General features: G+C 39.2%; 1 protein-coding gene across 2 annotated transcripts in view; it reads right to left on the bottom strand.

The window, feature by feature from the left end:
* Bmx (BMX non-receptor tyrosine kinase) overlaps positions 1 to 12,225 on the bottom strand; it is a 63,138-nt gene that overhangs the window by 6,998 nt on the left and 43,915 nt on the right. For both annotated transcript variants that reach the window (XM_048440627.3, XM_048440628.3), the window contains exons 12-15: positions 9,053 to 9,180; positions 5,940 to 6,014; positions 5,114 to 5,285; positions 224 to 440 (exon numbers count right to left, since the gene is read on the bottom strand). In XM_048440627.3, the coding sequence (XP_048296584.3) occupies positions 224 to 440; positions 5,114 to 5,285; positions 5,940 to 6,014; positions 9,053 to 9,180 (592 nt within the window). The remainder of the gene's footprint in view (positions 1 to 223; positions 441 to 5,113; positions 5,286 to 5,939; positions 6,015 to 9,052; positions 9,181 to 12,225) is intronic.

The raw sequence follows: 12,225 nt of genomic DNA, 5'->3' as shown, positions 1-12,225 counted from the left end.
CTCACAACTCCCTTTACTGGGATCTTTCCGAGTTTCCGATATTTTACAAGATCGTGATCTTTCGATTGCCAAACCATTGCATGCTCACAGGAGTCACAGGTGTGCAAAGTAAAAGCAAGACATCCATCCCTCTTTGTCAGCCCTCTCAGCAGCCCGATCCCTGGAGGAGGGGACTGTAGGCTACATCCTCACATGTCATTGACCTTCCGGTGGCTGGCCTTACCAAATCCCGATGTATGAACTGGTGGCTCTCCAAGAAGGCCATGCCTTCACAGACATCGTAGCACATTTCCAAGAGCTGGGAGGTTTCCAGTCCCTTCCCGTGACTCTTCAGGTAACTAAGCAAGCAACCGTTGGTTATATACTCAGTTACTATGTAGATGGGGTATTTCTTCGAGCACACGCCATAGAATTTAACCAGCTTGGGATGACTGAGCTTCCTGAAAAAGAATAGGTTTGTAAAGTTCATTTTCAAGATGGCCTGGGAAAGGGTGAACAGATTCTCATTCCTTCTACCTGAACAGAGAAAGAGAGCTGGGAGCTTCGGATCTTATTCTGGGAACAGGACAATCTTTGGAAGCACAAAAGGAAACAGTGTTCTTGCCTCAGATCTGATACTGGCAGTCATTCTGCAGCGTTCACTGTCTGGACATGCTGTGCTCGCCCCTTCCCCCATTAATCAGGATAGTGGCATAGGTAGAAGTATTGTAATCTGAAGGGCGTATATACAACATAAAATGGCTGCTGTTTGGGCAAGTGAGACCTCACATAATCTCTCCTTTTGATATCTTCTTTTGTTCTATCTTCCTTTTTTGATTTTTAAAAAATGCTGGTGTGTGTGTGTGTGTGTGTGTGTGTGTGTGTGCACATGTGTACATGCATGTATGTTTCTGTGTGGAAGCCAAAAGACAACCTCAGAGGTCATCTTCAGAAAGGCCACCAATCTCCTTTGAGATGGGGTCTTTCACTGGCCTGAAACTTTCCAAACAGCATAGGCTGACTGGTCAGTGAGCCCCAGGGGTGCTTCTGTTTCCACCTCCCGAGAGCTTGAATCAATTTTACCGATTACAGTACTCTTTAATGACAAAAAAATGCACTTTAATATTTTACCAGAAGACACCAGCTGTACCATGTACCCAAGAAAGTTTTTTTTCCAGAAAAAGAATTTTTTATGTTCTATGAAAGGGGAACACCAAGGAGCTTTCTTTAGTTTTATATAACAGTTTTGTTACCAAGGACAGAACCAGCCACATAATTTCTAGGTTCTGGAAAAAAATGAGAATAGGAAAAAATAATTGTTTACAACTTAATTTGAGCAGCATGTGATAGCTCACACCTGTATTTCCTTGTACTTAGGGGGATTAGTCAGGGCCTAGGTGTGATTTACAGTGAAGTTGGGTTACACAGTAACTTCCAGGCTACCCTGGGTTATGAAGTGAAACTGTTGCACAAAACCACAAACCAAAAATGTATTATTATTATTATTATTATTTTTACTTTGACCTTTCTAAAATTAATTTTTTATTTATTTTTATTGAGCTCTACATTTTCCCAGCTCCCCTCCCTGCCTCTCCCCTTCCCTTCAACCCTTTCCCAAGGTCCCCATGCTTCAAATTTACTCAGGAGATCCTGTCTTTTTCTATTTCCCATGTAGATTAGATCTATGTAAGTCTCTCTAGTATCCTCTAGAGTTGTTGTCTAGGTTCTCTGGGATTGTGATTTGTAGGCTGGTTTTCTTTGCTTTATGTTAAAAAACCACTTATAAGTGAGTACATATGATAATTGTCTTTCTGGGTCTGGGTAACCTCACTCAATATGATGTTTTCTAGCTCTATCCATTTGCCCACAAATTTCAAGATTTTTTTTCTGCTGTGTAGTACTCCATTGTGTAAATATACCACATTTTCCTTATCTGTTCTTCAGTCGAGGAGCATTTAGGTTGTTTCCAGGTTTTGGCTATAACAAACAAAGCTGCTATAAACATAGTTGAGCACATGTCCTTGTGGCACGATTGAGCATCCTTTGGCTATATACGCAAAAGTGGTATTACTAGATCTTTAGGAAGGTTCCTAATTTTCTGAGAAATCGCCACACAGACATCCAAAGGGGTTGTACCAGTTTGCATTCCTATCAGCAATGCAGAAGTGTTCCCTTTCCCCCACAACCTCTCCAGCATAAGTTGTCATCAGTGTTTTTGATCTTGGCCATTCTTACTGTTGTAAGATGGAATCTCAGAGTTGTTTTGATTTGCATTTCTCTGATGACTAAGGGTGTTGAGCATTTCCTTAAGTGTCTTTCAACCATTTTAGATTCCTCTGTTGACAGTTCTCTGTTTAGATCTGTACTCCATTTTTTTATTCGATTATTTGTTCTTTTGATGACCAATTTCTTGAGTTCTTTGTATATTTTGGAGATCAGACCTCTGTCTGATGTGGGGTTGGTGAATATCTTTTCCCATTCTGTAGGCTGTCATTTTATCTTGTTGACTGTGTCCTTTGCTTTACAGAAGCTTTTCAATTTCAGGAGGCGCCATTTATTAATTGTTTCTCTCAGTGTCTGTGCTGCTGAAGTTATATTTAGGAAGTGATTTCCCTAAATGTGTTCAAGTGTACTTCCCACTTTCTCTTCTATAAAATTCAATGTGCCGACTTTATGTTGAAGTCTTTGATTCATTTTTACTTGAGTTTTGTGCATGGTGATAGATATGAATCTATTTTCATTCTTCTACATGCTGATATTCAGTTATGCCAGCACCATTTGTTAAATATGCTTCCTTTTTTCCATTTGATATTTTTTCCTTCTTTGTCAAAAATCAGGTGTTCAAAGGTGTGTGGATTGAAATCTGGGTCTTCAATTCGGTTCCATTGGTCCTTCTGTCTGTTTTTATGCCACTACCAGACTGTTTTCAGTACTATAGCTCTGTAGTAGAGTTTGAAGTCAGGGATTGTGATGCCTCCAGATTCTTTTATTGTACAGGATTGTTTTGACTATTCTGGGTTTTTGCTTTTCCATATGAAGTTGAGTAGCGTTCTTTCAAGGTCTGTGAAGAATTTTGCTGGGATTTTGATGGGCATTGCATTGGATCTGTAGATTGCTTTTGGTAAGATTGCCATTTTTACTATGTTAATTCTACCTACCCAAGAGTATGAGAGATCTTTCTACTTTCTGGTGTCTTCTTCAATTTCTTTCTTCAAAATTTTTAAAGGTCTTGTCCTACAAGTCTTCCACTTGTTTGGTTAGAGTTACTCCGAGATATTTTATACTATTTGTGGCTATAGTGAAGGGTGATGTTTCTCTGATTTCTTTCTCAGCCCATTTATCATCTGTGTACAGGAGGGCTATTGATTTTTTTGAGTTAATCTTGTATCCTGCTACATTGATGAAAGTGTTTATGAGTTGTAGAAGTTCCTTGGTAGAATTTTTGGGGTCGCTTATGTAAACTATCATATCATCAGCAAATAGTGAGAGTTTGACTTCTTTTCCAATTTGTATCCCCTTGATTTCTTCTTGTTGTCTTATTGCTTTAGCTAGGACCTCAAGAATTATATTGAACAGATGTGGAGAGAGTGGACAACCTTGTCTTGTTCCTGATTTCAGTGGGATTGCTGGGAGTTTCTCTCCATTTAGTTTGATGTTGGCTGTTGGCTTGCTATATATTTCCTTTATTATGTTTAGGTATGTTCCTTGTATCCCTGCTCTCTCCAAGACCTTTATCCTGAAGGGATGTTGTATTTTGTCAAAAGTTTTTTGGAATATAATGTGATGATCATGTGGTTTTTAATTTTTCTGTTTGTTTATGTGGTGGATGACGTTGACAGATCTTTGTATGCTGAACCATTCCTTCATCTCTAGAATGAAACCGACTTGATCATGGTGGATGATGGTTAAAAAAGTATTATTTTGCAAGAGTGAAAACAGAGCCTCAAAGTAAGTACTGGAGGGACCTTGCTAATATGTGGTGATGTGTCCATGAAGACAGTCCAGGTGAAAGACTCATATTCATGTAGTATCTCTACTGAACAATTCTTTGGTTATGGTGGAAGCGATTGTTGTAGCTTCCTTGTCTCCTTTGATTTTTAAAATGAATCACCAAGGACATGGACACCAGAGGAAACGGACACCAAGGAAATGGACACTGGCCCTATAAAGATGTCTCGGTAAACTGTTGAATAGTTTTTTTCAATAGATGCGGGTATGTATGGCAAACAAATCCTGTCCTCCGCAAGTGGCTTTTGGTCATGGTCTTTCTCACAGTAATAAAAGTAGGTGGAATCTGCAAAATTTCAACTCTTTTGTGTGTGGTGGAGGGTAGAAGTCAACCTTAACTGTCACTTCTCAGGAGCCGTCTACCTTGTTTGTGAGACAGGGTCTTTCATTGAGACCTTAGATTCCTCAATTAGACAAGGTTGACTGGACAGTGAACTCCAGAGATCCACCTGCCTCAATTCTGTGAATTACAAGCATGAATCACTGCTTTTACATGGGCTCAAGGGAGTGAACTCATGCTACAAGGCCAGCACTTTACTGACTGAGCCATGTGACCAAGACCTTGCTATAACACTTTTTGATCTTCCCTGATTAGTTTTCTAAAGGCGTTAGAAGCATTTCTAAGGATGAAGGACTTACCCACTCTAGGACTCCCGAAGACCATACTTGAGTCTGTTTCTTTAAGGGTGAGCCATGCTGCTCCTAAGTGATACCATTGGCTAACACATAGTTGTTTGTGGGAGATGCAAGGGGAATTTAGATATACTGAAGGTTGTATCCACCCACACGTAACTAGTAAGGCCCTTTGTAGCACAGGGCAATGTTGTGAGCAGGAGAAAGATCAAGAGAAGAGGATTCAAAGGCACAGAGGCCAAAGGCTGCTTTCTCAATAGAGTCAGAAGTATTCTGACTTCAAACATGGCATTTCAAGGTGTTATGCAGGCCTACTTGTCAAATTAGGAGCATCACATTGATTTTATTTAACTGCTCATTAGGCCAAACTATAAGTCTTAAATATTTATATTTGCAACATAGGCCAGGCTTTGCAAATGTTAGGAAAAGGGACTGCTAATGTTGATGCTCTTCCGTGGAGAGTGAACATCCTCACTCCTGAGGAGAGACTTACATCATGGTCTGGGCCTCCTGAAAGAATTCATCTTCTGACATGGCGCCTTCCTTGATCATCTTTACCGCCACATCATACTGCCCCTTCCACTTGCCCAGCTGGACCACTCCAAACTGGCCACTTCCCAGCTCCTTCAACAAAGCGATCTCTTCTCGTTTCAGCTCCCAAATTCCTAGTTAAAGCAAGGCAGACACTTTAGAAGGCATGTCAACAACTCACAAAGTGATTTCTTCTGTAATGAGCTTTTTACGTCCACAAAATGAGGACCACTAAGACATCATTTGGAGAAAAATCCTTAGTGGACTGATATCATGACCACATCACAGGAAAATGGAGTTCTCAAAGCAGCTGCAGTTCTTGACAAGAGTCAATTTTTTTTGTCACCTGGGGGTGTCTTGGAAGGAATCATTGTCAAAAATGTGCTTAATGTTCTTAGGTTGGTAAACTACTGTTAAATTTTTCATATAAAACAAATTAAACTGTGATCAAGGTGGATGTTATTACTCTACAGATAATGAACTCCAAATAGGAGTAGGCATAGAATTCAAGAGAAAGGAAAGACAGGTAAGAGGTGCTGGGGATGAATGGAAATGTCTGGTAAGAATAAATATTTGAGAGTAACTTTGCTAAAGCTGGGGAGATTACAGAGTTAGTTGTGGATAGCTGGTTTCAAAAAACTGAATGAATGAAATAAATTTCTCCCTGGTGCAGTTAAAGCAGGGACTTCTTCCTGTCATCCGTAATGAGCCAGTTAGGTTTGAGTAACATGTGTTTGAACCCCAAATGATAGGAAATGGAGTTTAAGAGGTCAAGGGTGTGTCCATACCACTTCCCAGAGCCACAGACATTGGGACCTTGTTGGCCTTGGTTGACACTGGGTGGCGGAGCCGTGTGATCATGCCTGCAATGGAATCAGCAGCATAATGTCACGTTAACATCATATTATGTTACATAGAATCACTTCACACTCTCTCAATAAGCTGAAAATGTGGGACTTGGGGTGTTGTGATACAGAAAGAGAGTCAATGTTGAGTATTTTCATCAGCTTCTTGTATTCAGTGACTTGACTCAACAAAGTCACTTAATGCAAAGCAAAATCTAAAAGAGCCAGTTACTTTGTATGAAATTCCATAGGGATTAGTTGCTAGATATAATATTTTGCATAATTTTTTCTCATTCATATTTAACTGTCTTTTTCCAGTTCTACATTTACATACACATATCAATAGCACAGAAATCTGACTAAAATCTCAAATAGCAAACATATTTACATATAAAACAAACCATCCTAAAATTAAATCTATTTCTAAATTATGTTAAATGCTCAAGCCATTTTCATCAACATATAGCTACGATAAAGTCGAGTTAAAGCCGCCATGCTTATAGTGTCTTGAAAGAAACCACTCCAAGAGTAAATGATTATTGCTTTAAGCATACGATGGTTTCCTGATCAGAGCTAGCACATATGTGTTTTCCCTTCCTTCCTTTAGATAATTGTTTTCTTTTTAGTAGCGTTTGCCAAATGTTTTCAATATGATCCCTTTACTCAGCATAAAAAGATACCAGCATGCATAGTGTAAGTTTTTATTTTGAAAAAGCATATAGAAATATATGTATATTTGCACACATATAAAAATATACATATAGCTTCTGGGTAAGATAAGTAATTAGTATTTTTTAAAGTATTTTTTATCTTATGATTTCTACTAGAAATGTAATGTCTTTGGGATAAAATACTTTAATAAAAAATAAATAAATTAGAAATTAACACCTGCTTTTGAAATCTGTATATGTGTAACTAGTGCTGTAATAACCATTGTGTAACCATAAAATACACTAACAAACTGAGGATTTAATGAAATGATATTAAGAACACAATGCTAAATCAACATTTTAATATCTTTTTATACCCTGTGTATCCTCTAAGGTTGAATCATTCATTTAGAGATTACTGTTTGTATAATAGCTTTCCCTAAAGGTGCTACTGGTTACAGTAAACAATTGAAGAAGTTTGAGAAAAAGAAAAATACAAGCACGAGCCAAAAGGAATTGAAATCAAGTGGTAGCAGTGCCCGGATGCCAAGCCCACGGTTTATTTTCCCCCACTATTGGGAATTCACCAAGTCACTGCCTGTAATGGATACTGTTAGAGACCTGGGAGATGGCTCAGTTAGGGAAGCACTTGCTGTCTAAGCGTAAGGGCCTTCGTTCACATCCCTAGTATCCATGAAAGAATCTGGTATCATGGTGCACATCTTTAATTCTAGCACTGAGAAGGCGTGGACAAACAGGTCCCTGGAGACTGCGAGTCAGCCAGTCTAGCTAATCAGTGAGCTCCAGGTTCTGTGAGAGATCCTGTCTCAAAAAAAGTGGGGAGTAACTGAGGAAGGCACCAAGACCTTATCTTAATCAGTGCTCTATTGCTGTGAAGAGACACCGTGACTAAGGAAGCTCTTACAAAAAAAAGCATTTAATTGGGGGCTTGTTTGCAGTTTCAGAGGGTTAGTCCATTATTATCATTGTGGGGAGCATGGCAACATGCAGGCAGACACTGGTGCAGTAGCTCAGAGCTACAACCTGATCCATAGGCAGAGAAAGGCTTTTGAAACCTCAAAGCCCATCCCCCAGTGATATACTTTCTCCAACCAGGCCACACCTAATCCAAGAAGGCCACACCTACTAATCTCTCTCAAGTAGTACCACTCCTGATAAACAAGCATTCAAACCTATGAACCCGTGGGGGTCATTCTTAATTAAGTCAGAACATACTTCAAGCTTTTATACACATCTGCATATATGATCATACACACGCACATACACGCACACACAGAGAAACTTGTACACAACATATACCCTATCCCTTCGCAGAGGTATTATTACAGAAAACAGGGATATTCATTGCTTTGGCAAATTTTTAAGAGAAAAAACAATATCACACATTGTTGAATATGAAAAAAAATTGTTACTAGTAGGATCGTGCACTTCTGCAAACCATTTGACAATTTCTAATTTTTAAATGTTCATAGTCTTTGTCTTAGAAACAAGCAGTAGAATCATTCAAGCAAATGTACAGAGCTAGGCATGCATTGCTATGCAATAAAATATCTATTAAAATGCAAAAATATCACACACGATCCTCTGCTAATCACCAGAGGGCTACTGCAAAATGTAATAGAATTCTACGTAGCTGTTAAAGAGATCAAGGTAAGAAATGAATATTTTCATGGAAAGTCCTCTCAGTCAGGGTTAGTAAGGAAAACAAATTGAATAAGATGTGGATACTGATCTTTTCTCTGTAAGTATAATGTTTATGAACACGTGATTCTTATATAACAAATATTAGCATCCATACACAAACATCATTGACACCATCCTGTGCTGAGAGGTTACCCATCCAATGATGCACATTTCTCTAATGTTTGAATTTTATAATCAGCTTGCTTTTATGGGCTAGGAAAAAATATCCAGAAATAAAGTTTTGTTCAAACAAATTCCTTCGGGGGCTAGAAGGATGGTTCAGTGGTTGAGAGCATTGTACTGCTCTTTCAGGGGACCTGAGTTTGGTTTCCAGCACCCACATCAGGTGGTTCACAACCATCTGTAACCGCAGCTTGAGGGGATCTGATGCCCACTTCTGCCCTCTGTGACACTGCATTCATTTGCACAACACACACATATAATCAGAAATAGATAAAATCTAAAGAATTTTTCCTTTTAAGTCAGTCAGCTTATTTGACTTCATTCCTTTTAGTTTTATGGGGTGGATCATATTATATTTGAGGAGGTGTGAGCTACAAATTGAAACAGACAGCGATTGATAGTATTTCCTCCTCATTTCTTTGTATCCTATTAATCAAGACTATTCAGAGGATTGGTAGTATCCAAAAATCTGACATTTATATGTGAGGGCCCATGCAAAAAAACCTGGAATTAAGTTACCTGCTGAATTGTGTTGGTGATAGTGTATGAGCTTTGGGATGGAGTCAAAGCAGTAGTTCTCAGCCAGGTACAGCTTATTTTCCGCATTAGTATGCACATGGTAATGTTTGACAGTTCCTTTTTTATCACTAGTAATGAAGAAAGACAATGTTAGAAGGTGTAAACAGAAAGGTTTTGATGAACTAATGAACGAACAATTACTTTGAGTCTATTTACAAATGCTGGAGCAGGAAAACAGGGATAATTATTCAGACGACATCCGCCGCTTCTCTGCAAGCATCCATGACAATCAGTAACGATGGCCGAGGGATCCTCTCTGAACTCGGTGTGTCCTTTATGCATATATGAAATTCATGCACAGTAAAATTTCAACTTTAGGTGCTAGTAACCTGGCCCAGCCAATAAGGTACCTGCAGCCAACCATAGCAACCTGAGTTCAGTTCCACATGGTGGAAAGAGAGAATGGACTTGCGCAAATTTTCCTCTTACATCCATACATGAGTATCCAGCAGCATAACTTAATAATTAATTACAATATTTTTGGGAAAAAAATCATGTACTGTTCCTTAGTAAGTATAAAAATAAAATCTACAGAATCTGTTTTTGATGGCTAAGAGCCTTGGAGTTCTTTAGGATCGTGTGAGAACATAAATTCCCTTTTAAGATAATAATGGGGGAGAAAACTGTGCGGGCAAAGGTGATTAGGTTGTGGGTATTATCACCCTAGAGTTCCTTTGGGAGTGGGGCATGCAGGAAGAAAAGCATGGAGACATGCTTAAATCCCTCATCTAGGACTCCTCGTTCCCAGCAGCAACAATACTATTGTTACCATCAAGTTACCAGGTGTTTGCTCTGTGCCAGGTTGTGCTATAATCCAATAACTACAGTCCGCATGCATTTCACATAAAACATTTTCTTCTTTTCCTCCAGTTCTAGAACATTGGGATGAGTTCATGCACACCAACTCAGGCCAACCAGGAATAACATGCCCGTCTTAGATCTGAGAGTCCAGTTCTAAATCTCACTTGCTAACTCCTCTGGTTTGTATAGAGATTGGATGAGATTATGGTGTGTGTGTGTATGTGCATGTGCATGCATGTGCGCATGTGCATGTGTGCACACATGAGCTACACTTGCCACTCCAGAACAAATTTACCAGTGAATGAATTGTTCTTATTGTAATACAAACCAAGTTAAAATCTATAATTTAAAAAAAAAAAGGAGAAGAAAGGATATTTCCCTTTGCTGCAAATGAGTTGACCTGCTTTTGGTGTCAGTATAAGCTGATGACGTTTCATAAAAGAGTTTTGCTTTCCTGGTCCAAATGGATATACCTTCAAAACTACTGCACCCAAGGTACGGCTCAGGGAACATTGTGGAAGAGGGAATTTGAAAGATTGTAAGAGCCAGATGCTCGGGAGTTTGCTGTGAGATTGTGTCTCCTATGAAAGCCAGTAGCTATAAAGTCTCACAAACATGGCTGTCCAGACGTGAGCTGAACAAGCATGACACCAGTGAACATGTCAAACTGGGTGGGCAAGAGTCCACGAGCCTTCGATCCGACACCAAGAACTCCAGACAACTGAGGAAAGCCGGGGGCGGGACAGGCAGTCTTCCCCAGGAAAGAGCACAGCCATTGGCTGTCCAATGCCAAATGATCAACCCTGGAAGCATACGTATAAGTAACATTAATGGGCTCATCAGATCCTATTTATGAATATATATGTATATACAAGTACATGTTACACGCAATAACAATTGATGAAAAAAGAGGTCATGAGTTTGAAGGAAATCAGGAACCGAAGGTGAAATGTAATTAAATTATTACCTCAAAGAATTTTAAAAAGGCTACTGCTTTCATTTAATTCCTTATCGATTTGATAATTTTCTACTGGATCAGCTTCAAAAATGAATCTGGGACAGTGAAGCTTGAAAAGGAAGACATTTGACATTGCATTTGGCTCTATCCAGAGGGCCACAGCTGTTTTGACACTCAGTGAACAGAATGTTCTCTAGTTATTGGATTTGTTTCAGTCAGTGACCATGTAAAATCTAGTATATATGCTTATTAGATACATGGATTCTGGTATTGGCAAATGATGTAAGATCATTCAAGATATACCCTATTATTTCAAGTTGGAAGTAGGTATGCTGTAAAACAAATCTCAAAATAAAATACCTTCATCTTCATCTATTACAAGTACATATGTACGCTCTGTGGGATGGGGCACACGTCGATACAAGCCATTCAATCTAGCTGTTAAGAAACATTTCTTTTAAATGATCTAAGTCAACTAAGCATTGGTCTGACCCCATCCCCAAAACACTGAAGGTTTTCCAGACACATAGATTATAAAACACTGAAGGTTTTCCAGACACATAGATTATAAGGAAATATGGCTTGGTGATTTGTTTGCTGGTGGTCTAGCTTCAGTTTGGGTGCTTATTCAGTTTCACAGACTGTATTTTAAGAGCTCGCTTTGAACCCCAATCTCCTCACCTGTAAAGCAGACAAATAAAAACAGTTCTCTTGTTTAGTCTTGAGGGGCTTTCCAAGAACTAAAAGAGGTACTGGCCCTTGGGAAAATGACTTAGAAAACTCTGGAAGATGCGTGCCTATAATCCCTGGGGAGACAAAGGTGGGAGGCTCAAGAATTGGAGGCTACATAGTGAGGCTCTGTCTCAAGAAAACCAACTTCTGGAGGGGGTTTCTGATGAAGATGACTTTGGTGGGCGGCCCTCAGAAGTCTTACACACCTAAGGCTTGTCAGGCATGTAAGAGTAAGCTGCAGCACTTTTTCAACAGCACCAGCACCAGCAACTGCTCCTTACTTGGGTGTTACTATGTGCCAGACAGTATCCTAATCTAATATGTGCATGGCTGTTACTATGTGCCAGACAGTATCCTGATCTAATATATGCGCATTAATTATTTCATCCATTGAACATAAAAATTGCTTTTAAAAAGGTGAACCCATACTTATTTACTAAGCCCTGTTAAAACATTCAAAGGCATTCAAGTAGCTAGCAATTAGAACACAAGCCTTGCGCGGCCATCCAAAGTCACTGAACTATGGCTACTAAGCTCTACAAAATTGTATCACTTCAAGTAAGGATTTTGGCCTACATTTGGCCACCTCAAAGTCGTTGTTAGGTTGGTGAATTTAAATACC

The sequence above is a fragment of the Myodes glareolus genome, chromosome X, assembly GCF_982192425.1.
Source record: "Myodes glareolus chromosome X, mMyoGla1.1, whole genome shotgun sequence".
Classification (NCBI taxonomy): domain Eukaryota; kingdom Metazoa; phylum Chordata; class Mammalia; order Rodentia; family Cricetidae; genus Myodes; species Myodes glareolus.
Note: the sequence above shows the minus strand (reverse complement) of the source record. Positions and strands in the feature narration are given on the sequence as shown.